General features: G+C 37.7%; 3 protein-coding genes across 9 annotated transcripts in view; 2 read left to right on the top strand and 1 right to left on the bottom strand.

Moving 5' to 3' along the window:
- LOC122875048 (AP-3 complex subunit beta-2) overlaps positions 1-3,691 on the bottom strand; it is a 48,447-nt gene extending 44,756 nt beyond the window's left edge. For 2 of the 6 annotated variants that reach the window (XM_044193790.1, XM_044193791.1), the window contains exon 1: positions 3,443-3,689. In XM_044193790.1, the coding sequence (XP_044049725.1) occupies positions 3,443-3,555 (113 nt within the window). In that variant the 5' untranslated portion in view covers positions 3,556-3,689. Of the gene's footprint in view, positions 1-3,442 lie in introns of all 6 variants that reach the window. The other 4 variants (XM_044193793.1, XM_044193792.1, XM_044193789.1 and 1 more) reach the window with 3 other exon arrangements.
- A 781-nt stretch (positions 3,692-4,472) lies between these two features.
- LOC122875211 (dynein axonemal intermediate chain 4-like) lies at positions 4,473-13,119 on the top strand. 2 transcript variants are annotated; one of them, XM_044194102.1, is made up of 17 exons: positions 4,473-5,225; positions 5,383-5,539; positions 5,879-6,042; positions 6,525-6,637; positions 6,945-7,101; positions 7,329-7,468; positions 7,916-8,071; positions 8,267-8,452; positions 8,625-8,779; positions 9,036-9,122; positions 9,449-9,603; positions 9,708-9,868; positions 11,314-11,432; positions 11,656-11,754; positions 12,016-12,242; positions 12,351-12,504; positions 13,007-13,119. In XM_044194102.1, exons 1-17 carry the CDS (start codon positions 5,188-5,190, stop codon positions 13,055-13,057), a joined length of 2,319 nt encoding a protein of 772 aa, XP_044050037.1. In that variant the 5' UTR covers positions 4,473-5,187; the 3' UTR covers positions 13,058-13,119. The 2 variants fall into 2 exon arrangements, with proteins under 2 accessions (XP_044050037.1, XP_044050038.1); XM_044194103.1 differs by lacking the exon at positions 5,383-5,539 and having other exon boundaries at positions 4,474-5,225.
- Positions 13,120-17,202: 4,083 nt separating this feature from the next.
- snx22 (sorting nexin 22) lies at positions 17,203-25,995 on the top strand. Its single transcript, XM_044194104.1, is given in 8 exon segments — positions 17,203-17,472; positions 17,475-17,506; positions 21,946-22,029; positions 22,882-22,986; positions 23,509-23,603; positions 24,082-24,114; positions 24,900-24,967; positions 25,125-25,995. Coding segments are annotated over 8 exon segments (588 nt in total). The 5' UTR covers positions 17,203-17,420; the 3' UTR covers positions 25,244-25,995.
- The last annotated feature ends 1,372 nt before the right edge of the window (positions 25,996-27,367 follow it).

Here is a 27,367-nt window from a genome sequence, read left to right as displayed (position 1 = left end):
GAGTAATAACACACAGAGACATTGACATGGTCTGAGGACTGAAGCAACATTTCACATCGGCAGTGTTTCCAAGGAGACGGCAGTGAAGGTCGTGTCAGCGCTTTCGCTGTCATGTTTACAGACAAACTGGTTAATCTACCAGAGGAGACATCAACTTCTGCAAACACAGATCTACATAACAACAACACCCAGCTTACACTTGAATCCATTAATGAATTTAACCAAAAGTAGTTTAAAACTAATGACTAACATTTGCCAACAGCCTTCAAAACGTATCTGTCCGTCTTATTTCCAACATGTCTTATCTGTTTTATTATAGTTGTTTTTTATTTAATATTGTTTTTTATTATTGTTGGGTATTTTATTCCATTTTTATCTTTGCATTATTTTAATTGTATTTGCCTCATTGCAGTCCTGAAATGTTTTAATCCTGTTCAACCATGTAAAGCACTTTGTAACTTTGTTTGGAAAAGTTCTGTATAAATAATGTTTATTATTATTATTATTATTATTATTATTATTATTAATAATAATAATAATTAATTGTTAATTAAAATCTCCCCCCTCCAGATCCAAAGGTCTCCTTCACAGCCACAAATGCAATCTACCATCTATAAACAATGAGCTCCCTCTGCTGGTGAATTATGGTGAAACAGTGGTATTTATTAGTGAGCTGCTGATGCTGCTGCTTGACACGCTTATTCTTCTGTTTCAGTGGGGCAGCAGTGAGGGCAATATACAGTAATGCAATGCCATAACACGTGTCCAAACTTGACAAAGGTGCATAGAGAACAGGCGTAAAACAAAACAGGTGAGATGAAAGCAGACATAGATACACAAAACTCGAAAAGGCTCAAGTTATCTGTTCAAAGTTCACAGAAACCCTGAATAAAGTTGTTTTAAAATGACATATCCACAACTTAACAGAGCAAGACTCCACTCATACAAAACATTTCCCAAAATGGAAAAAGTCTATGTAATGAACACTTGGAAAGACTTTATCTAGAAGAATTCATGGATATTATTGTAATAAGAAAGTGATAAATGTCAAGAACAGATTATCTCTTAGGTCATTTTAGAATAAAACTGAGATGTATGTACTGTATACAGGCATACAGTAGAACTCACAGTACATGGGCACTGATGAGTCATATGAATGCTTTAAGTAGTATTAGTAAGCATAGCTGACACATTTAACAACAAAGGTTGATATTTTTTATTTTACACTACTGATAACAGTTTTTAAAGGCCTGTCACACCCATGGTAAACCCTCACTGCTGCTTTCACTTATTATGCTTCGTGTCTTCTATTTCTACCTGAGCAGAGGTCTAATCAACCTGATTTACCAAGCTGTAACACAATACTACTATACTGCTAGCCTTTATTTGACCAAAGCTTTCACACAGAGTCCAGGGTTCTTCCCTGTGGGTCCAGAGTTCCAAATCAATCTTTTCATTGGGCCTTCTTCACATAAGACATGTTGCCATGTCACAGAAGAAAAGGCACAGGAGAAAATAATAAAATTCAAGTACAAATGTCTGGTTTTGTCGGTTGGACAGGGAAGAACAGCGGTCTCAAACACGGGTCTCTGCTGCTTTTGCAACTCCATGCAGCCATCTGACTACAGATCACGCCACTGACCTCACCTCCACGTAGACATTCAACGTATCTGTGGTTTGCAGAAACGTAAATGACTACATTTTATTCTAACGACTGGGCTGGAAACTGTTGGCTTTGAGGAGAGCGATATAACGGCTGTTTCTTTTCTCATCTAACGCGGTGAATAAAGGATTTATTTCGACCAAACCAGAGTTGGTGATTGTTGGAACAGTGGAAAGACTAACAAAGATGGTCTGGGTGAGTTTTATTTTGTTTCTGTCCAGTTTGAATGAAGTGTGTTTTACTAAAATAACTGTTTTTCTCAATGGAGTCTGGTGCACCATAGCGCCCATTTGTTTTGGTCCGAGATGCTGGTGCTCTAGTGCGACATTTAGCGGCAGTGAATGTCGCTTACAGCTCCTTTTAAGTACAAACTTGTACTTTACTTTTCATGCCACTTTCTAGGTCTACTCCACAACATCTCAGAGGGAAATATTGTACTTTTTACTTCCCTACAATTATCTGACAGCTTTAGTTACTAGTTACTTTACAAATTAAGATTTTTACAAACAAAACATGCAAAGAGTTTATAAAATATGACGTTTTGCTATGAATTAAACTACACAACAGTAGATACAACTACAGCTGAAACAATTAGTTGATTAATCAATTAGGCGACTGTCAGAAAATGAATTGGCAACTATTTTGATAATTGTCATTTTTCATGCAAAAACATGTCATGGTTCCAGCTTCTCAAATGTGAAGATTTGCTGCTTTTAATTATTTTTAAGATTTTTTAAAATAATTTTGACGTTTGGAGTATTGGTTGGACAAAACAAGCACTGCGAAGTTTTGTCATTTTGGGCTCTGAGAACTTGTGATGAGCATTTCTCACTATTTTCTGAATTTTGTTTTTGTTTTACAAACCACAAAACCATCGATTACTCAATCGATTAATCAAGACAATAATGAGACAATGAATCCATAATTAAAATAATCATTAGTTGCAGCCCTATACAAAGTAGTTACAAATGAGCTCCACCTCAGCCAACTACAACAGTAAACAAACAACAGTATCCTACCTTTACATCAATGCATGAGTAATACTAATCTAATTATATAATATACAATAGTACAACAGTAACAGCAGGGGACATTTTTCTTTTAATACTTTAAGCTCATTTTTCTGATTGCACTCATACTTTTACTTAAGTAACATTTTCAGTGCAGGTCTTTCACTTGTAAGAGAGTATTTTTTATTTATTTATTATTTTTACAGTGTCTTATTAGTACTTTCACTTAAAGTAAAGGATCTGAATACTTCCTCCACCGCTGTGGCTCTGACATGCTCACACTGAGCCGACGCCGCTCTGCGCGCTGTCCAGCAGGGGTGGTGCTGAAAAGCCGGAGCTGAGGCCTGCCCCCCCTTCTGACAGGCCTTTTACATCTCACCTCACAAACATGAGATAAACCCTGCAAGTCTAAACGCCACGAACCTCTCTGCTGCTTTAAACACACACCACAGAATGCACGTATATTACAGGTCAACACCAGCACTGGGCCATCATTTGGAGCGTCTGCGCGACCAAATCACGGTGAGAGATTCGCGACCAGAAATAAAGCAGACACCGCTTTCAATCACGGGCAAATAAAGTTCAGTGTATTTTTTTTTATTTTTATGTTGCATTCCGTCCCCCGATATTAAAAAGCACTATGCATCTTAGCAGACAGGAAACCACATCCACACTGCACCTCCCCGCCATTAGCTGCTCCGTATACCCCCCCCCACAATATGACAAATAACAACGGCGTCAAGCGGCACCGAGGCAGGTGGCTCCGTACCTTTTGTAGTCGGAGGAGAAAATCCCTCCGCTCGCCGGGTCGTGACCATATTCAGGCTCCCCGACACTGGACGAGCCCCCCTTCTCATCGTTGAAAGCAGAGCTGGCGGACATGGCCGTGGCTTTCTGTTTTTTCTCCCCCTCACAGAGCAGCGATGGAGATTTAGTGCAGAGGGCAGCAGGATATACGGCTCTTAAAGGCGCACAGACACACGGCCGTTATCTCTGGGATGCTCGGTGCGGAGGGGGATGACGGGTGGAAGAGGAGGGGTGACGCTCTGGTCACGTGATTTTTTTACAAGTTGTAGTCCGGAAGTGTTTCACCCATAGCTATATAGCCTGCACGGGCTCCTGCAAGTTTCCTTCACCAGATTGCCATTCCCGTTTTTTTACCCACAGGCAGTGGTGGAAAGTAGCTAAGTATACATTTACTCAAGTAGTGTACTGAAGTACAATTTTGAGGTATTTGTATTTTACTCAAGTATTTCTGTTTTCCAGTGGTGGAAGAAGTATTCAGGTAAGTAAAAGTAGCAATACTACAGTGTAAAAATACTCTGTTACAAGTAAAAGTCCTGCATTCAGAATCTTACTTATGTTAAAGAACAAAAGTATTAGCATCAAAATATAAAAGTAGGCTACTCGTTAACCATTTCAGAATCATATATATTATATTTCTGGTTTATACTTAGTGATGCATTAATATGTACATCACTTTAATGTTGCAGCTGGTTAAGGTGGGTTTAATCTTAATTACATTATATACTGCCGGGTAGCTTAATCTATAATAATATATCATAATTTATTAGTTGATTTATATTTTGTATTTATAATCTAAATCTGCAAAGCAACTAGTCCCTAAAGCTATCAAATAAATGTAGTGCAGTAAAACGTACACTATTTCCTTCCAAAATGTAGTGGAGAAGAAGTATAAAGTGCAAAGTAAAGTAAAGTAAAGTGCAAGTACCTCAAAATCGTTTGTATTATGGTTGGTAGGTAGCAGTGTGTGATTAGGATCATTGTGATTGTTTAGTTATATAAGAAGGAAGTGATGGCAATGGTATCTGAAACACAGGCAGCAGCAGTTGTTGCAGTTTTAGGTATAACTAGAAGCAGCAGCAGTAGTAGTTGTTGTAAACTGTAGTAGTCCATAATAATAGCTGAAGCATCTCAGTCATTTACTGCCATCTGTTGGAGATATAGGCTACATGCAATAATATTATCTATCAGCTTCAGCCAGTAACCATGCAGACCAAGACATGACATGTAGCAACAGGCATGTTCATATCTCATATTAATGGTATATTTCAGCAGGAGGTTTTGGTAGCTGTGCTAAAACATTTGTTAAAACAGGAAATGGTGATTTTTCTCTGCTCAGGCCACATGAGTCTAGTTCTATATTAAAAACTGCTGTACTGTCTTGACAGACCTGAGCTCCAAGAGCCCAAAGTCAGTTTCAGATTTGTGGAAACTTTGCTGTAGGTTAAAACAGGGGGGAAAACAACCTGTATGAAGCCAACTTCAACCTCCAAATGTCTCCTAGAACTGGGAGTAACCATAGACTGGAATAAGTGACAAGGGCGCGAGGGTCGTCGCGTTGCCATGGCAACTTGGAGCAAAGCTAGCTTTGAGACGTTAGAAGATCTTCCGCTGTTACATGTCGATAGCGAAATATATAGAGTTTGCTAATAAAAGACACAGACGCGTTTTCTCTAACGGTACTGTAGGGAGGACATACAGAACACAAACATGTGGACCCCTGGGGAAAAAATGAAGAAAACTAGTTCGTAAGTTAATAATTTCACAACAAGTGATTTTTTTTTTCAACACCCGGTGTTTTAGCTGAAGAGAAAGGCATAAGCTAGTTAGCTTACCTAAGCTAGTGGTGGCTATTTTAGCCTACCTGTTATTTTAATGTTTTAATGTTATTTTGCTTTCTCCTAGATCTTCTCGAGCAATGAATAATTCAGGAATTCACCCAGTCAGTCAAAGTTCAATACACAGGAGCTGCACAGGTTCACAAACCCAAATAAGTCCCATCCTGGTCGGTGGCAGCAACAGCAAACTTAGGAGAGCCAATCAAGCTCCCAGAGTAGTTCGGGTATCTATTTCATCTTAATAGGCTAAATGTATTCTTAAACATCTCATTTCCTGTCACAATAGTAAAATTGTAGTTAGTGATGGTCCCCTCTTTTTTTGTAATTTGTTTAATGATATTAACAAACAGAGACATCCTTCAATAGTTCAGCAGCTACCTACTTGATGCATTGTTGTGTAAATAAACATTCAAGTTTAGCCTTATATTTAAATCAACAAATAAGTAATAATAAAAATAAGAATAACAATTATAGTAAAAAATATTATACAGGTAAACAATAAGTAAAAGGAAAATATAGAGTAAATGCTTAACTGATTCTGGCTGTGGTTCCCGTCTTTGCAGGTGTTGGATGAAACCGGCAATAACGTCGCTCCTCTGTCCCTGTATCACGCAGAGCCAGGAGACACGCAGTCCAAACCAGACAGATTATTTCTGGATGAAATGTTTTCCAGCTCAGGATCAGACTACTTGAAATCCACTGCAAGCTTCAATGTGCCCTCTACCAGGTACCAGGTGGTAACATTCATATACACCTTCTGATTTGAAGATCAAACAGCAGGTGTGGATCTGATTTGAGAAGGGTTTTGTGGAAGGTGTGCAGCCCATTTGTTGTGGTACAACTTGAATTCAGGAAAAAACTGAGTAAAGCAACATTTTACCTTACCACCAGTACTTCTATTCCTGTGTGCACTGATGTGATAGTGAGCTGCTGTAACAAAAGACTTTCCCCTCGGGGATCAATAAAGTATTTCTGATTCTGATTCTGATTAAATATGAACAAATCCACTACTCAGTAGTCTTGTGTACAGATGTATTGTTCATATATATATGTATATATATATATATGGATATGGTTATGTTTTGCAAATTTTCTTTTATTACATATGATGACTGTGTGTTACATTTTTGGCTTGTTAGATCAAACATAGCCACATATTTCTGACCACAAAAATGTACTCAGTAACTCAATAATGACATTGTTTTGCAGCTCATTTATGGGGAGCAGTCGACCATCCAGCCTGTCTAAAGCGTCACTGACTAAGGAGACTGAGGACGGTGTTCCTAAACTGGACACACCAATAAACCCCCCAGCTCTATGCGGTTACTATTCTTTTAATATATATATAGTCATTATGTTTATTATTATCACTGTTTCCTCCTGGTGATAATCATATCCTCCATTGTTTAAAGTTAGTCTTTAATATGTATAGTATGATAATTTATTGACAATACAGTGTTACATTGTTATATGCAATAAAATATTGCCATTAGCAGCAGAATACACTTAAATCTACAGCATCTTATTATGATGAAATTACATTTTTGCTGCAGATTTTCTTTTTATATGTATTTTATACATGTATATTCATTTTTTATATATTGTTTTTTGTCTTTTGTTCCCTGCCAGAGGTACCTAGGAAACGAGACACTGTGAAACAACATGTGACAGAAGAGATGTTGAATGAGGTAGTAGATATCTGCCTCTCTGAGACAGATACCATTTCACTGCTGGACATACCCAGCACCTTTGTGTCAAAGGATGCTGATGATGCACAAGCTATTAAGTGAGTAAAGTCCTCTTCTTGTTGGTTCCCTTAAATATTATTAGGCAAGATCTGAAATGCATAGCAGCAGGCATAGGAAGTGGTACTTTATGTATTTAACTTGGGAACCGCCTGTCACACACTGTAGAGTATGTGTGAAGATGTACGTTAGTTTATGTTCTGTGCAAACATGCCAGCCAGTGACTCTTTGGTTGTGACAAGCTGACATTTTCACCTTGTTCTTACAGAGAGAAAAACATTCACTATGCTGAACTTTGCAAGAACATAATGGGCAATGATAAGTATGTGGTACGATCAATGCAGACATTCGATGGAGCACCTAAAAACAAACAGAGCCAGAGTGACGCGATTGTCATGGTGGATAAAGGTTAGGCTTAATTATCCTCTTTGTGTACTGTTTTTTGGTAATGTTTGTTTCTCAAGTAGACTTTACTTTTACTTTTACTTAAACCTTAAGCTTACAATGTAACTCAAAGGTTTTGTCTGATGTTGAAGCCTCAATAATTAAACACATGTAAACTTGATAGTAAGGCACTGGTTAAAAAAATGACATTTATTTCAAAGTCTAAACTTAATTCTCTCTTAATTCTCTAAGTTCAGGTCTGTTTTAGTGAAAAGAAACACCTCAAACTTAATGTGATAATCAATTGTTATCATTTCAGATGTCAGATTTGTTGTAGTTGTAGCTTTCCAAGCTCAGACTGTTGCATCACAATCCACCAAGGTTTTTCCAAGGTATCTAGATGGAACCAATGCTTTGGTGCAGGGTTATTATCAAAGTGGACAGTTAGTTCAAAGTCTCTCATGTCCACAGATACGAATGCTACTCTCTGGGACATCTATGACTCTTTCTGTGACCAAAATGAAACCCCTAAAAGTGAGAAGGCTGACAATCCAGAGAGTATTGTGAACATCAGCAAAGGTCAAGAGAAGAAAGGAGAGAAGAGCAGCAGCAGCACAGTCAGCACAGGTAACAGTAACTGGGAGAACATTGACAAGCAAGTCTTTTAGACTGGAGAATATTGTTAAAATAAACCAACATGTCTGTTCTCAAGCTATTCTTAGTATTAGATCCTATATATATTCTGACAGATATATCATTTTTTGCTGTTTATTAAAGCTTATTTTGCAATAACACGCATTTTCTTATATTTCATTTCCTCAGACAGTACCATTAGCTCACTGTTAGAAGTGGAAATATGTGGGAACAGTTCAAAGGCTGAGCCCAACCCACAGCTGATTATGTTGTCAGAGTCATTCCAACAAAGCTTATTAGTAATGGAGAGAAGCATCGTTGCAAACATCTTTCAACCCAAGCTGGCTGCTTATAGACAGCTGCCCATACTTGAAGGTAAGCTCAGGTTATCACTGCTTTCTTATATTGTTGGTGCAGGTGCATCAGCCCGTGGACTTAAACTTAGGGCCTTTGTCCTTTCTGCTTCAACAAAAAATTTGCTCAGTTATAAAATGTAAGTGTATTTGAATAAATACTGTATACAGTGTAGTAATGTTGATTGTGTTAGACCCTGACACCATGGTGAAGCCTGGGACTGAGGAACAGAGTGATGAGGGTGAGGAGAGCTCTTCATCTCCAACTCTGGAACGCCTCTGGGATTTCAGTTGCGAGCTCACCAGACGATGCAGCATTACCAGCATGGCCTGGAACAAGGAGAACCCGGTAACACAGGCCAAAGACCAGAACAGAGCCGAACAGATTCTACACAACACCGTCATTGTCATTTTGTGTTGTTTTCTTTGTTCAGTGTTGAAGTTGCCTGAACTGCCTTCATAAGCAACATTCAATACAGCTACTTAGAATTCTAATGGGCAAACATTTACTTTTTTAAGGTTCTTCTGTTACTAGTCTTTGTTTAAAAAGTTGTTGAATGAATGCTTCTTGTACAGGTCTGTTTGTGCTCTGTACTCTCTGTAAGGATCTCCTGGCCGTGGGCTACAGTGACTATGACTCCAGGAACCAGAAACCAGGTTTGATCTGCTGCTGGTCCCTCAAAAACCCTACGGTATATTTATAATTTTTTTGCCCTTTATCTCCCTTTAGCCATCATCTTCCAGTGCTCTGTCTCAACTTGCTAGTACAACCAAAATTGAGTGGTAATAGGACATATTAGAAAAGCTTTTGTCTATTGTGTGTTAAAAAAATGTTAATTAAAAAAGTAAATATTGAATTCATGGCTGTGATGTAGCTCGGGAGGTAGAGCGGGTCATCCACTGATCGCAGGGTTGGCGGGTGGCTTTTCATGTTCACATAGTTGTAAAGTACTAAAGTGCCCATTTACCAGTGAAGTTATTTTGGGAGTGACTGATTCTAAATGTGTCCCCTGGGCAGTGGCCGGAGCTTTACTTCCACTGTCACAGTTGTGTGACATCCCTTGATTTCTCAGCCAACAACCCTGGCCAGCTGGCTGTGGGGCTGTACGATGGCACTATAGCCATCTACAATGTCCAGAGTCGAAACAACAAGGCATGTATTGCCAACAGCAGGTTAGGACTGTATGTGTGTGTGTGTGTGGACATGAAAATAAACTCTCACATCACATGTTGAAGAAAAACGATGACTACTGGACCCTAATATTTTTGTTTTGTAGTGAGTGTTCCAAAAAGCACCTGCATCCAGTGTGGCAGGTCAGCTGGACCAAACAAGAGATGAGATTATCAGGGGAGGAGAGGGTGGAAGCTCTCGTCTCTGTGTCGGCAGATGGCAGGATTACCAAGTGGCGCCTCTGCAGCAATGGTCTTGACTGCATAGGTACTGTGGTGAAATGTTTTGTGAAATCATAGCCTGTTGCAGAGGCTATGATTTCACAAAACATTTCATTTTGAATTTTATTTTTGATCATTGATTAGCAAAACATGCTCAGATGAGCTTTGAGTTTAAAAGGCAGGGAAACAACAAATCTCTATCAATTCTATCACTTGAAAATGACTTTATATAATAACCTTTCCAATGAATAATAATAAAAAAAAATGTTGGTTAATTATTTTTACCACTTTGGAACTTTAAAGGCGTAATGAGTAGGATTTGTTGGTTGCTGTTTGTAAACACACGATTCAATGTTGGCCTCCCTCCCCAGCTCAACGAGCGAGAGAGAGAGGAGCAGTGGTCAAGCAAGCTAGGGAGTGAATGAAGAGAGGGAGCAGCGTTAGCGAGAACAAAGCAGTGAATCAGAGAAATACACACAGGCCGTCACTGCGTTTTTATAGAGTCCCGACCTCACACCCTGCGTGCTGCCCAAAGGTTGGCACCCAGAAATGCCCCGAACACAGCAAAATAATAAGAAAATACAGGCAGACAGTCGGGTCTGTAGATACAGACACCGCCATACACTTCCAGTGGGTCATAAGTAGGTTATAGGAAATGAAAATATTCACGACATTATCCCAATAATCATCAAAATATGTTTAAAACTCTTAAAGCACTTAAGCACTAAAACCTGCTGGAATCACTTTACCTTACATTTTGTTAAGAAATAAATATTTTTTTTGCATCACAGATAGGATACACAGCTTTTTAGTGAGCATTCTTTTTAGTGAAAAACAAACAATCAAACAATCTTAAATAAGGTAATCATAAATGATAAGGTCCCCCTGCATAAATAAAGAGTAAATAAATAATGTAAAAATAGCAACAGTGTGTGAGTTTTACATGATAATTCCTGTATTTTTTAAATCAGGCTCTTATTTTTCACTTCTCTACCATGATGTCAAATGGTACAGACGACAATTTCATCAATTGCATCAGTATATTTACCCCTGACTTAAGAAATACAGGAATGATCCTTTAACAAAAATAAAGTCCAACTGGCTTTGGGCTTTTCAAGTCACTCGTGAGCATATTCCCGATTACTCCGATTCCCAATTATCCCAATAATGGAAATTCACCGCAATCATCTTATCTTGAGTGTTTTTTTATCCCAGCCCGCAATAAAATCATATATTGTCCAATCCCTAGTCATAAGCGATGATTGAGAGGGATTATTTTTGCATGAGTCTATTTTTTTTTAGGAAAATCCTATTCATTATGCCCTTAAAGGCAATTGGCAACACAAAATACCACCAAGTTTAGTTATGTTTTTCCACAGTTAATTTACTGTGAGAATGCTCATGTAAATTATTTACAGGTTAACCCTGTATAGCAGTGCTCTAACACAATAATCATAATTTATGTAGCTTTTCTAAAACATCTGTTCTCAGACCTGATGAAGCTAAAGAGGAGTCAGAATTGTAAGAAGAAGGCTGCAGGAAACAAGAAGACGACAGAAAGTGTTCTGTCAGCAATGAGTCCTGGTCTTTGTGTTGACTTCCATCCAATAGTGAGTTGGCCACAGAAATCAAGTTGATTCTAGGCTGGTTTTAACTGAGACTAGTCCTCAGGCTAAAAAGCTTATTTCTGTGGGGAAAAAATAACATTTTCACCTGGCTGTGAAGCTGTTCTTTCATCTAGGCAGTCAGTATTCACAGGGTCAACATTACGTTTCTCTGACTCTGACTTCAAAATACATCACACATTTCTCCTGGTTTGCTCTTATCCTGCAGGACTCCAGTATCTATCTGACTGGTACATGGGAGGGCCTCGTCCACAAGTGCTCCGTCTCCAACAGTCAGCATTTTCTGGACACTTACCAAAAGCACTTTGTAAGTCTTTCTGGATAAAACCTAATCAATGATATTTGAAATGTGTATTCCAATACCTCTCTATGATAAGAGTGGTTTTCAGCAATATCTGTGTAACACAAAAGACTAGCGGCCTGTTGTGTTGACTTCAGTGATGCAGCTATCCATTTACTACAATTTGATTTAAAATTATTTAAAAGGAGCCAAAGATAAAAAAATTGTAAAAATATAGCGGTTATTGCAGTATACTCACTCCATATCACATCTTGCTCCCTCTCTCAGTGCCCTGTGAACCACGTTGAGTGGTCTCCATTTTGTTCTGATGTGTTCCTGAGCTGCTCCTCTGACTGGACCATCCAGCTGTGGAAGCAGGACCGCTTAACACCTGTGTTGAGCTTCACATCCACCCAGAGGGCCGTGTATGCCGTCAGGTGGTCCCCAAACTGGTCCACAATATTTGCAGCCATTAATGGACGACAGGTGGAGATCTGGGATCTGAATTCAAGCATGTGAGTTTCCATCTCTGTCTCGTTCACTTTCATTTAATGTTTTTATCTGATTTGAAACATGAGCCAGAAATAATCCTGTGTTCACTAAATATAAACCTCTCCTTTTAGCCTGAACCCAACCATTGTGCACCATGCTGTTCCTGGTGTGGACGTGACGTTCCTGCTGTTTGCCAGAGGGACAGACTGTGTCCTGGTAGGGGATAGTGATGGACGAGTAACTGTCTACCAGCTCAAGAACCTCAGTGTGGGTGAAGGCAAGCAGGTAAAACTGAGGTGGCCTATGTGATATTCTACATGGCACCTATTGCAAAACACCTAAATTACCTAACCACATGCATATATTCATTTGTTTTATTTATTATTCATGTATTTATTCTTGAGGTTTCAATGAGGTTTGCTGAGCATACAAGCTATTTTACAGCAAAGCAAACAAGTAGTTACAGGCAGGCTATAAGACAGCTATTGAGAAAGGTCTTGCTGTTACAGAGAGTGTAAGTGATTTATTTTGGCCAGGTGGCTTTGCAGAGCGCTAAAAGTAAAAGCATTCTTTATAGATCTGCTCTGGTACAGGGTTTCTGAAGCATCAGCCAGTCATTGGAACAAAGACCCAGAGAAGCAAAGATGAGATTCAAGATAGCGATTTTCTATCACATTTTAGAAAATGTATGAGTGAGAAGAGGAGTAGAAGAAAACAAATCAGTGTAGGGTAAAACAATTAGTACACTGTACACAGGGCAAACTGTCTCTCTTGCTCTTTCTTTCAGGTGGACAGTTTGGAAGACATCATTCACTCTGCAGTTTCCAGGAAGCTTTAGACTTGAAAAACTGCAATGTAAAAGTTTAAATCCATTTGTCATATTAAAAATATCAAACAGTATACTTGTAATTCTACCAAGGCTGGCCTTTTGTTTGAGAGCCACTTTAGGTTTGTGTTATCGTGGTTAATTTAATTATTGCCAGTTATTAAGAAAATTTGGGAAATTTTAGAAAAGTATCTAGAAAGGTATGAAATAAATATTTCATTTGATGTTTCATGCAGTGCCAAAGAAATACATTGGATTATCTTGAGTAACCGGGTCGTGATTTCTGGAAAGAGACATTGCTGTTGAGTTTTTCTAATGTATTTTTTGGCACTTTGAGCGCCACAAGCCAAGTGCCATATAGTTCCATAATATTCGAGAGAAGGCAGACATCTTTACGGCCGATATCTCAAACTCTGCAACAATCTAGATGGATAAATAGCACTACAGGTAAGAGGAAAAATATGTATTTTTTATTTTGTCACTTTAAGAAAGCATAAACCAACAATATGAAGATAAACATAAGAAATACGACCAAGATGAAACAGGTCAGAACAAATTAGATAACTAGAACTGAATTAGATTTTAACAAGAGACAAGAAACAACAAAAGCTTAAAACATATTTAAATGAAAATCTGTTGAAGTCCATATTAAGCATTGATTTTATGCCAAAATTGTTTAGGCAGACAGTTAATGCATAATTTTTCTATTATGTATATTAGTGTAGTTTTGTTGGTCTGTATGAGGAGTTGTATATGTGGATGAACTACTTAATGTTTGTAGCAGTAAACATCACAGTCGAACTGTGTGCAGAACTCAAGAATGCGTCAGCTAACACAGTTATTCTGGATGACAGTGCTGTCTTTCATTCACACACTGGCTCGGACAAATTGCATCACACTCCCCAGACCAGCTGGTATGTTTATAAATGACAAACTCCAGTGTGTGAAGTTGAAGACTTGCCTTCACTTTCTACTCGTTTCAGAAAAGGGAATTCAAAAGTCCAAATACTGTATATGTGTAATGTTGAAACTCTTGTTCTTCCTGATTTCAGATTTCAAATTATCTGATTTAGATACTGATGCATCTTGTTCACAAGATTAAGTTACAACTTCAATTCATGTCAGTTACATCAAGGTTTACTGGTATGGCATCAGGTTAAAATCCAAAGAGGTAAACAAAGCAAAGGAGCAAGGCAGGGAGGCAAAAGGTCCAAAAAGCCTAGGCATATGATTACTGGTAGGTGTTGTTTTTTTACTTTTGGACAGAACCAGGCTTGCTGTTTCCCCCTGTTTCCAGTCTTTATGCTATGCTAAGCTAACCGTCTCCTGGCTGTAGTTTCATATTTAATGGACAGATATGAGAGTGGTATCAATCTTCTCATCTAACTCTCGGAAAGAAAGCGAATGAGTGCATTTCCCAAAATGTCCAACTACTCCTTTAAATCAAGATGACCTTGTTTCTAACTAAACCTGACACCAATAAACACCACTCGAAAATGTATCAATTTATACTCAAGGCTCACAGTACTGAAGCAACATGTAATAGTGAAATGCTATTATACTGCCCGATCTTTTAGCCAAGAAATACACAGACTTGCAGATAACTGATGTCGTGTTCAAAACCTCATAACGTAGATTAGAAGAATTACACGTCTTTTATGACGTGTGCAGGAAAGATTGTGGCTGACCCCTCCCACCCCGGACACAAACTGTTTCAGACACTCCCCTCCGGCAGGAGGCTGCGGTCCATCACGCCCGAAACCTCAGGCCACAAAAACAGCCTCTTTCCGTCTGCAGCCGGCCTCATCAACACTGCCACTGACTCTCACACCCCCCCAACTCCCCACTTATAGTACAGTACACTCATACTGTAACCTTTTGTACATTCCCATGTAAATATTTTGCACATTGCATAAACTGTAATTTGTACATATTCTTTATTATTTTCTTATAATATTTTTTATATTCTTTAATATCTTATTGTCAATTTTATATTTATGATTCTTGACCTGCAGTACTTTATATTTCTCATATTTCTGCTATGTTTACCAAAGCAAATGCCTTGTATGTGTAAATCTACTTGGCAATAAAGCTGATTCTGATGTGTGAAATTCTTGCCGTCCTATAAAACTCCTTTAAACTCAAATTGAATCATTTGAAAAATACTGTAAGACAGACACAACTAAAAACAAGACAGCATAAAAAACTAATATTTTTAATGAGACCAGTGTCCAACACGAAAAACTGAATGATTCAATTTTAAAATATGTTCAAAGGTTATTTTCAAGGTAGACTTCCTTTTTGTTAATATGTACAAAAGTTGGTGGTTGGTGTCTCTGCTGACAGTGTGATTTCAGACACAATGAGTGTTCACCAGCAGGGCACGGATTCACATGAGCCGTAGTAAGACACGGTGCTGACGCAACGCGACGAGCAAATCACTGCTGTATTTTTACCCTGCTGTGATCTATGACTCTGTAAGGTCACATATCCTGGCAAAGAGCTGCTTGCTGCCTGCTTAAATTAAAACACAGTGAGCAACAACAGGGATGGGAAGATATAAATCACATGGTGACAGGTCACAGGCAGAGCATGTGATTCTGGTTGAGGCATGGGAAATGAGCTGTAAGTGGTATTTAAATTGTGAATCAGGAAAAATGGCTGAGAATTGTTAGTTTGTGAAGCACTTTGTGCAACATTACTTTTTCCTCACTAAACAAAGTTTGGTTTGAATTTTGAGCAGTGGGCCTGAGGGGATGTGAGTACAGCGTTGTGTTATGTGGTCTGGATTTACATCCCTTTTATATCCAGTAAATTGTTTTACTTTGTGTTTCAAGCACAGTGGGAAGTGAACCTGGATTTGAAAGTGACGTTTCTGAAGTCTGTCTGTTAGTTTTAAACCCAATGGTCTTGAGTTTATTCAACTTTTTACTCAGAAAATACAGTTCACTCACCTCTGATAGGCTGTTATAGATTTATATTAAAGTAATAAGTATTAGATGATTTAAGTTATATGTGTCTTTCTTTGTGGGAAAAAAAAAATTTAATTTGATTATTTATTTACATTTTTAATCAGAAAAATACAGCTGATATTTTGTTGGCTGTTCACTAGTTTACTCACTTTGTTATTAATTTCTGTATCAGTAGTTTAGTAAGATAGACAGTCTTTGTGTTAGAAGATGAATATTTAGGCCATCCAGATGTTTGTGTGTCATGTGAATTTGTATTTTTGATGGTGGAGCTGTCCTTTACTGAATATAAGGATTGTTTTCTGACCACCAACTACATTAAAATACAGCTAATACATGATTCAACACTCATTTTTCACAATATGTAGGCTTTTACTGATGATACTACACGTTTTACTACTAAAACTTATGTACCTAGTTTAAAAATTCAGAATGCAGAACTTTTAATTGCAGTTGAGTATTTGCCTACTTTTATTACTTTAACATGGGCTTGAACACATCCACCGCTGAGGTCATATCTGACAACTTTATTGTTTTGGTTCAGTCTCACCGCTTTCATCGCTGATTGATCCACTGTACACTACCTGTTCAGCCCCAATCGGCAGACACAGTTAGCGACTAGCTGGTGAACATAGTGGAGCATTTCGTAGCTAAGGAGCCAGATATTTTTCTCAGACGGTGGAGAACAAAACAGAGCTAAAAGGAGATGGTCATGTTGAGAAATAGAAACAAATAGAAATAGAAAGATTTATAGAAAGTGTAATTGAACAGTGAATTGAAAAAGTAAAATATGGAAGATCCAAATCATTTCAAATCTATTTCAGACTTTATTTTTGATGTCCGGTCAAAGTTTTCAAGGGTTTAGGGGGACTCACTATTTGTAAAAATGGCTAAGGCCCTGTGCATGGGTAGAAGTTTCAAATCATTTTTCCACAGGTGTTAAAACCACAAAAAATGTGACTGCACACAGAGTTCTGGAACTAGAACATGACACAACTTAAGAGCATGCCAACCAGTAACACAGTGATATTAAACTTTCTGACATTGTTTGCCAACATGCTCTCCGCCCACTAAACGTGAGACAACAAACTCCAGCCCTGTGATATTGTGTCGTTCATGTGCACTAAACTCATGCTTATTATTATTATTATGTCCAGCAGCAGCCACGGACTGGACTTTTAGTCCTAAATGGTTGACTGCACCTTTAATGGCCCTGGATGCTCCTGGTGGATGGGTTTGTCAAAGTAGTGCGTAGGTGGAGCACAGGAGGAAACCGAGCGGAGAGCGACAACACACACTAGGACACGTTTTTTTTCAGTTCCTGGACGCGGAGAAACCCGTGTGAAGTTCCTTTTCAGTTCCTAACCAGTTGTGGAAAGTTAATCGCAGACAGTTTATAAAGTCCGATGGTGCTGGAGGAAGATTTCCCGATGATTGAAGTGTCGATACCATCGATGCAGAGGAGGTGGATGAGTCGGGAAAATCCAAAAAGGTGAGGACGTAAAAACACTTTAACTTATAATTCCTCCATAACTACCTCTTGTTTTGGTTTTTTGCAGTGTTATTATACCTCATCTTTATAGTTTGGCAGTAAAGGTGACCTGCGACGCCAGGTGAGCCAGGTAACCTGCAGGAAGAGTGAAAGTGAGTCAGCACAGCCTTTCTCCGGTTTCTATCCAGAGGTGCAAGAAAAAACCTCACATCTTTTAAATCTATCAATATAAAAATGAACTTTTGCATTTGAATTTTGCTTAGCAAAAGTTTCAGTGGTGGAAGAAGTATTCAGATAATTTAGTGAGTAAAAGTAGCAATACCCCACTGTGTAAATACTCCATTACGGGTAAAAGTTCTGCATTCAAAATTCTACTAACTAGAAGTTCAGAAGAATTGGCAACAAAATGTACTTCAAATATCAAAAGTAAAAGTACTCATTATACAGAATGGGCCCTGTCAGGTTATTCTTTTATATGACTGGATCTTATTATTGATGCATCAACATGTAAGCAGTACTTTATTGTTGCAGTTGGTGAGGTGGAGCTCATTTTAACATACATACATTTTATATACTTTTGGGTAGTTGAATCTGTAACAATTCAACAATATCACATTTTTATGATGTCATCATATGTTTTAGTGTGTAAAATCTTAAACTAAAAAGTAATTATTAACTTTAGCTGTCAAAAAAGTAGTGGAGTAAAAAGTACAATATTGTCCTCTGAAATATAGTGGAGTACAAGTACTTCAAAACTGAACTTTGAAGACTTTCTACACGGAGACGTAATATGGACTTTGTTGTAAATATATTTACACGCATGACCTCAGTTGCTCACACACCTCCAGGCATGCATTTGAGCAGGAGGAGGAAACCGTGTACTCAAAGTACTTCCTATGGTAGAAGAAGTATTCTGTTACTTAAGTTAAAGTAACAATACAGCAGTTACTCAATTCCAAGTAAAAGTCCTGCATTCATACATAATTGCAAGTACAGAAATTACTGTCAGCAAAATGTATTTAAAGGATCAAAAGTAAAAGTAATGCAATGGAGTAAAAAGTACAATATTTCTCTCTGAGATGTAGCGGAGTAGAAGTATAATGTAGCATAAAATGGAAGCTCAAGATTGTACTTCTACTCCGCTACATCTCAGAGGCAAATATTCTACTTTTTACTCCTCTACATTTGTCTGACAGCTTTAGTTACTTTTAAGATTACAACTTTTCATACCCTTCCTGTCCAGTGAAAACCATGTATCTCCAAATTCTGTGATTTTGAATTTTTCTGATAAACTGAAGGATGAAGTGTTCATTTATGGGTTGAGAAAAACTTACTTCTTAAGCTATATAAACAATTGAACCCCAGTTGGATCAGCTGGAAAATGCATCAGCACAAAGCTGAAAACAGGGCTGTTTTTCTGAGCTCATGAAAAGTTGACTTTTTAGAGATACGTGGTTCTCACAGGACAGCGACGCTACAAAATTGATGATCTTTTAGACCATGATGCATTGCTGTAGATGAAACTACCCAACAGTATATAAAGTAGTTAAAATGAGCTCAACCTTAAACAACTAGAGCAGTAAAATGCAACATTAAGCATTAAGCATGCAGCAGTAATATTAATCCAGGAACATCAGATATAACAGTAAAACACTGACAGGGACCATTTTACTGCAGAATGAGTACTTTTACTTTTGGTACTTTATGTAAATTTTGCTAAGAATACTAACATACTTTTACTTAAGTAAAGTTTTGAATGCAGGACTTTTCCTTGTAGTATTTTCACAGTGTGGTATTAGTACTTTTACTTAAAGGTCCAGTGTGTCACATTTAGGAGGAGCTGTTGGCAGAAATGGAATATAATATTTATAAGTATGTTTTCATTAGTCTATAATCACCTGAAAATAAGAATCGTTGTGTTTTCATTACCTTAGAATAAGCCGTTTGTCTCTGCAGAGAGAGCGGGTCCCCTTCCACGGAGGCCGCCATGTTGCACCGCCATGTTTCTACAGTAGCCCAGAACGGACAAACCAGTCACTGGCTCTAGATAGGACTGTACACTGCTGACCAGTTTAAATAAACAGTGAACCAAAGTGGTACATTTGTCAGATAATATTCATCTAAAACGCACTTAAGTAAAAGTACATAGTCTCACAAGATAGAAATAGTTATGGAAAATATTTTAAAACTGTACCTTAGTAAATGTACTCAAGTATCTAAGGGCCATAATATACATCATTTCAAAATGTTTCTTTACCTGTGACCTTTGTCTGAGAAGGTTTTCTGTAGTTGGGTATATAATGTTATTTTGCTCCCTTTTCAAACACTAATTAGTGCAGAAAGCTGTAAAACATTGGTGACATTATACTGACGTTCCCCCCTCTGCCTGAATACACACACACACACTCTGACACACAGTACCCTACAGTGGGAACCACAGACTTGGGTGCATCCTGTTTAAAGGCTTATTAAGGGAAGGCACAGGGTAAAATGAACAAATATGGTGTCTAAACTCTGTTAATGTATTACTAAACCTTTCTGCGATGCTTGTTTATTGGTGTGATTATAAACTCAAGTTAAATGCATGGGGCTGAAGTGTAACTTAGCATTGAACAGACTTCCAGAGAACAGTCACCTAGTTATGAATTTGTAATAAATCGTATTCCCACCTACATTTTAAAATAGTAAAAAAAATTGACACCAGCCTGGGGAATTTGTTCCAGCTGACTCACGAAGAAGAGGAAGGGCTGTAGTGTGCTGAACTGACCTCAGTTTGGTTTTTGTTCAGCTGTAACGGTACGAGGACGACATCCTGCAGTTTGTTCTGCACAAACCCTCAAGTATTCAGTTTCCCCCGGCAGCACAACGCTCTTTTCATTAGTTTTTATTCCTGATTATTCTCTATTATGTTTAGATTTTTTTTTTTTTGCCACCCAATTCATTCATCTGTAAGTGAGGACAGCATGAAATACATCTGATGTTGCACTGCAGTCGTCTGAAAAGGTTTTAATTGGGCATCTGTTGCAAGAGGAGGGAAGGCTGAGATAAATGTCAACTTAAGTGTATATAAGGACATTAAACTAAAGTGTCTGCTTTAAAAGAATTGTTAAAATATTTCAGTCTGTGTTCAGATTTAGTATTTTCACGGCGCAGCGATGCGCAAGTTTGACATGAAACCATTTTCTTGATCAATATAAATGTTGAGTTATGTTTGCAGAACTGAGGTTCTTCCCATCTGCCTGGGAAATACTGTACTATTTTAACCTAAATTATATGCTTTGACCAGTTCTATTGTGAAAACAACAAAAGCTCCTGCAGATCAAATGCGGTTCACTGAAAGACAACACAGACACTGAACCTTAAAGTTTACTGACAAAGCTTTTACCCTTTTTGAAACTAGTTTTATCACAAAGGTCTTTGGCCAGTTTGTTCAAAATCCAAGATGTTATTATAAAAGTGCAGCGATTTGTTTACAGTAAACCATTACAAGTAATATCTCAATGATTATCTTAATGTTTTAAAATGAAGAATCCATGCTGGATAACCACCTGAGAAATCAGAAATAATCATGTAAACCCACGGACATGATAAACAGTAGTGTACATCCTAGCATACATGCCGTGTGTTATTAGGTATTAAATATGTATTAAAACTGGTTTTTCAGCAGTGTGTCACAACATCACAGGAACCTAACAGCAGTGATTGTGTCATTCATGTGTATAGCTGTAATAAACAGGCCTTTCTTCTGTTGACACGGATTTCTTGAGAATGAAAGCTGACGCTCTGTGCCTCTTCCTGGTGGAGAAATGATGTTGTCGTGTCATGATGCAAACTTCTAAGGAATAACACACTAAAACACAGAGTTTGAAATGGGTCCCAGAATTGCTAAATATGATTGTAAGAATCTCAAGACATGTTTTTTTTTTTTTTTGCTGCAAGATGATTAAAGTCCTTAATCTGAAATTAATTTAAATTGGCTTTATAACACTGTTTTTTACAAAAAACTAGCTCAGCAGTATGACAAACTTGTATGTGGTATTTAGAGAGAAATCTGTACTAGAGTATTAGTTAAAGCTGTTAGTTCAGCACAAAAAGTTGCATTTATAGTTGGATACCTGATATATTTGATTGTTGCCAAATGTCTGTCTTCACCTGATGGGATTATGTTGTTTTAAATGTGGCGGTAAATGTATATTACAGCACACACACACACACTATAAAGTGGAAAAACTAAATGATATTCCTTCTTGAACCATGTCTGTTTAAAGAATGAACTTGATGATTAAGCAAAAATATATTGGGTTTATTTTCACCATCATTTTGAAAAGCATGACACACTTCTGGTCACTTTAAATGTTCAACCTGGCAAACATTAAATTCACTAAATGACAGATTGTGAATAAATCCTCTGTGTGTCTCCCTCTGTCTTTTCTTTGCAGCTTTTCCGAGTTGAAGTCTTGTTTAACGGGAGGAAACATTTTGTGCTCAGAAGAAGCAGAGAATTCCAGACTCTGCACAGAAAAGTATGTATATAGAACTTACTTTACAGCCACAGTCACAATTAATATGATTAATACGGTGTTACTGAATGACTGATTTCTTTGTAACATAAAGTAAGACATGTTACATGAATTTAAAATCACAAGGAAGCTTCACTTTGATGGTCTCTTGCATTTGTGAATGTATGTATTGGGGTTTGAAACAAGATAAGGAAAAGTTCCGAAAATTTTGCACATCGACTTGAGGTCAAAAATATTTCTATTCTTCAAATTTAATATATTCTAACCATCGTGATTGGAATTTACAATAACCGTGATGTTTGGGGAAACAGAAACAGGAAAATTTGAAAATTGTAGTTATTTTATTGAAATATTTGTAGATGGATATTATAATACGGAGAATTGGCTAACTAATTTCATACATATACATACATACACACATATATATAAATTATACACAAATATTAGTGTAATATGCAAGTTGTAGTGCAAAAACTTGAGGTAGTAGTGAACAAGGATCTTCTTTGCGAAGATAATTTTTCAAATATTTTGAATCGTGCATTGTTTGCATCCATATTTGCTGGCTAGCAGTCTTCTTCTTCCCTGCCTTTGTTGGCGCATTGCTGTGTTTCTTGGTACATTACTGCCTCCAGCTTACAATCAGTGGAATAGTGTGAAACCAACAGCAAGATGTGAATCGTGCTCACACGTGCAAAACAGGGGACCCATTCATAAAACATTGCTCTATAGCGCTACTAGTGGTCAAAAACTCCACAAGGTAGCTTTAATTTCGGCCATTTTATGTGTCGTGTGCCATCGTGGCCTGTTCATTACAGGTGATTTAAAGGTTCATGTTGTATCTCGTGTCACCTGCAGCTCAGGAAAATCATCCAGACTCCTGATTTCCCAAACAAAAGGAACACCCATCTGAGGACCAAACCTCTGGAGCAGAGGAGGCAGGAGCTGGAAGACTACATCCAGGTAAGACATCCAGGTGTTCCCGCAGAGTCAGCCCTCGTCTTTCAATCCGATATCCTTTAGCAGCAAGCCTCTGTCCTGCTGAACTGCCCCTTCTGCCATCAGTAAGCAAGCAACCAAACTTACTTTATATAGAACTTTTCAAAACAGAAGTTATAAAAAAAAAGTGCTTTACAGGAATAAGAAAAGCAAAATAAGGAGATAGAGAAGGCAACATATAAAACAAGGAGAAATAAGAGAATAAGTAAGTAATAAAATAAAGAGTCATATGATATCAAAAGTCTACACGTGATTATTTTGTATTATTATATTAAGGAGTGTAACTGCACAAAACAAACATTTTAGAGTGAATTTTACTTTAATCTTAAACATACGATTTTCACTGATGTACAGTATATTGAAAATGTGTTTTGTGTTTTGCCCCTTGTCCAGTTTATTCATTCATAAACCTTCAAAGGCACAAGCTTTGACATCTTGCTTGACAAAAATACCATTTTACAAGTTAGATTGTTCTCTGTTGGCCAGGAGATCATCTATCAAAATGAAGACGTGCCGCAGGTGCTGCTGGACTTCCTCCATGTTAAACACTTTCACACAGGAAACAAGATCAGCAGCATGGAGTAAGTCCTTCAGCCCGGACTCCTGTGACTGCATCTAGAGACCTCTGACATGTTGCTATATTTAGGTCCTCTATTTTTGGATTGGGGGCAATGCAGCAACATAATAAAAAACTTTGAACACATTTCTCACAGTGGAGTGGAGCAGCAGCACTGACTAACCCACAATATAGCAATATAGCTAATGATCAAGGAAGGAGAAATGTACAGATACATAACATAACAGTACTCCTGTGGGTGTGTTTTTTTCAGTGTTGTAGGTTTAAATCTTCAGTTCAGTCCAGGCTACTCTTTGTTTTTTTCTGTAGAGTAGTGGACAGTATGTGGGCAAGTTGGATTATCCTCTTTATAAAAAAATATTGTAACTATAAACAAAAGGAAGTTACTTTCTGTACCATAGAGTAGCCTTTAGAGTTGTAAACATGTATAGCAACCTTTATTTTGACAGGAAATCTGTAATACTTATTTATGCTAATTTCAGATCATTTGATGAATTGGACAGTCAGGATTACAGGTAAGATCTTTACTAGCATTTCCCATTTTTCTGTACTGTGTCTACTAGAAGGGATGTTACTACTGTATGAATACTGAGCCCTGTACACAGGAGATTAATCTGAGTTGCCTCCACTTTCTTCTTGTCTCTACAGCACCATTATTTCAGTAATGACAGATGCATTATAATGACTACAATATAACACTTGCTATATCTTACCTTTTGAGAATATTTTATTTCTTTGGAGTCCTGCAGGTTTCATATAAAGCCTAATTCAAAACCCAAGAGGCGTGAAAAAAAACTAAAATATATATACAATCACTGTAAAGAGCAACACCTGCATGTATTATTTTTTATGTAAGCTGACACACTAGCGACACATCCAGGCTGCCATATTTTTTGACTTCTTCTGTCCATATCTGTCCTGTCCGGTGAGTGTTGCAGGCGTTAATTTACCTGCATCGAATGACATGACGCTTCACAACACGGTCAGTGTGTGTTGCACTTTAGGGCCGCCCCCCAGCTCAGGGCGCTGGATTGACTCCATTCCCCCCTTAAGGACGGGCTCGGTCCTGTTTATATCATTAAAAGATCTGTGTCAGCACCCAGCCCCCTTATCATGTTTCTGGCACAAACTGAACCAGAATGTGCACATAACTGAATGACACAGTGCGCTAGTGCAGTTATACTAATGTGTTTCACACCAATGATAAAAGTTATTATTGGTCCACACATAATTTTGATGTTTGAGGAAACATTCCAGTTGCGTTGGACTAATCAATCACATTTTGCCTTTGTTTCCTCAGTTATCAGTTACCACATCAGCGAGTGTTGGGATTTTTTCAGGATCCTTATCTCTCTGACTGCACATCAGGTAGGAAAGAACAGACTGCTTCAACACTGACAAACAGCTACTGACTCCGTACTTTTGTGTGCATTTCCTTGTTTGGTTCTGTAACTTTGAATTGAAAAGCATTGAAAGGCATGACAACCTTGCCGACACAGTATAAAGCCTGAGCTCTGTCTTGCAGACCTCCCAGATGTTGTTGTGGACGGGGTTCTTCGGGGTTTTTACACCCGGGAAGTCCGGGTCAGCTTCATTGCCCCCACTCTCACCGAGCCCGACCCCACCACTTCTATAGAGGCCTGAAGTTATAGTTTGTAAGATTTAATGTTTAAATAGAATGTACATTACAGTCAAATACATAATGACAGCAAGAAAGATGAATGAAGGCATGCACTTGCATGATGCAGAAGAAATAGGTCACAGGGAGGATGCCAGGATCCTCAGTGGGATTTAAACCCAAAACCCAGGCTTTGTTGTTCTGATACTCCTCCTGTTGTATAGTTCAACCTTATTACAGCCCTTTGAGAATCTCACATTGAGGCCAAACACCACAAGTCATCTTAAAACTAGTCACTCAGAATATGTGTCTGTGTTTTTAGTCATGAAGACGGGTGTTAGTTTAAGTTGCATACAAACTGTTTTTAATGAAGACGTTGGCAACGATATGTGGCCACAGGCAAATGTGTCTTTTATTCATTTTAGCGATACTGTAGCTTAATTTAATTTTAAAATAAAGGAGCAGTGTGGGAGTGTAGAAAATGACTTGAAATCCAAGGGGCAAATAGGGTTTAGTTTTTTAAAGATATTCTTGTTTGTCACAGTTGATACAGACACAAGAGAAGTGGGACAAAAAAATATAGAAGTGACAGTTTCTTACATACATATACATTTATAGTCATTTTTGTAAGTAAGTCAAACTAGCCTTTGATGGCTCCGGCCAAGTACTGCTGCAAAGGCTATGGTATTTTGAAGCAATTTGTTAGTGTAAACATGTTTTGTAGTTGGCATATATGTAGTTTTGTATCATATAAATTATAATAAAGAGTCAAACCTGACTCATCCCTTGTGATGTCTTTATTTAAAGCTGAGCTATAGAACAAGATGATCAATGTTCTTCTGTCAGAGAAACTAAAGGCACGAGATGTCGTTTGGACACAAACAAAACACTTTTGTTATAGTCATGAATCAAGCAGCCAGGTTGTGAATACATTCACAATTCAGTTTCCCTCTATATAAATAAAGTTCTATCTTATCTTATTGATAGTCATGACCAAGTTCCCCCACTGCATGAGGAAATATGATCACTGGTGTAAAAAGCGTTGGAAAGTGTTTCATACTGGTTATTTCAGACCTTATTAACCAATAGAAATGAATAGATTCACTGTAGCCTGTAATATAATTTAGACTGCCTGGTCAACTTTTCTAAATTGTTCTATTTAAAAAACATATATACTGTATATGTAGAATTAAATTACCGTAAAGTCCCTGACAACTTGGTAAAAGTGGATTCAAAGTATTTCTCTATAACATTAAATATTCGTGACTAAACAAGCAACAATCAAAGTTTACGTTTGGAAAAAAAAACTTCCTTACTGATTATATATTAAGAATTTAACTCAGTCAAAAACTCAGTTCATCTGCTTCATCAGGACTGTGTGGATGTCGTCAGGTTATGATTGAAAAGTTGTTAAATCATCAACTTTTTATCCCAGAGAGCCGCGGCCTCTTAAAACCAGTGAGAGACAAAAACAGCACAGAAAGGAATGTCTCATGTAAAAAAAAAAAAAAAAAACAACAAAAAAACAGTTTGAACTTTGGCAGAAAATTGCATGTCAGTAGTAAGAAGCTGGTTGAGAAAATAGGTTTTCAGGACCTTTAAACTCTACCGTATGTGCACACAGCGAGACAGGGAAACGAAAAAGGGAACTAATTCCAAAACCTCATTGTGATTTACTTTATAATGTTCAAAATGTTTAAAAAAAACATACTTATGAAATCCTCCTGTGATAGATAATTTCAACTCAGTTGTATTTATATAGCGGCAATTCATAAAAGAAGTTTGCACTTTTCCTATAGCGCAGGTCTAGACCGTACTCTACAATATTATTTACAGAGACCCAACAAATCCCACCATGAGCAAGCACTTGGCGACAGTGGAAAGAAAAAACTTCCTTTAAGAGGCAGAACCAGACTAAGGGTGGGCGGCCATCTGCCGCTGCCGTGTTGAGAGAGAGAGAGAGGGAGGGGGGGGAGAGAGAGAGAGAGGAGGAGGGAGGGGGAAGCACAATGCAAGTTCCACCTAGAATTTTAAAATAATAATAGTGTAATGGTAGTGGTAATATTAATAAAATAATAATAAGAGGAATGATAGTGATAGGAATAACAATGATAATAATAGTAAAAAGACTAATAAAAACAACTGTAGTT

Source organism: Siniperca chuatsi, linkage group LG4 (assembly GCF_020085105.1).
Source record: "Siniperca chuatsi isolate FFG_IHB_CAS linkage group LG4, ASM2008510v1, whole genome shotgun sequence".
NCBI classification, from domain to species: domain Eukaryota; kingdom Metazoa; phylum Chordata; class Actinopteri; order Centrarchiformes; family Sinipercidae; genus Siniperca; species Siniperca chuatsi.
The sequence above is the reverse complement of the archived record's forward strand: the minus strand, read 5'-3'. Positions and strand labels throughout refer to the sequence as shown.

Coding starts and splice junctions, on each gene's coding strand:
- LOC122875211 (XM_044194102.1), top strand. CDS start 5,188: ATGTGGACCCCTGGGGAAAAAATGAAGAAAACTAGTTC. Junction 9,123..9,448: donor GGTCCCTCAAAAACCCTACG/GTATATTTATAA, acceptor TCCCCTGGGCAG/TGGCCGGAGCTTTACTTCCA. Junction 12,505..13,006: donor GTGTGGGTGAAGGCAAGCAG/GTAAAACTGAGG, acceptor TCTTTCTTTCAG/GTGGACAGTTTGGAAGACAT.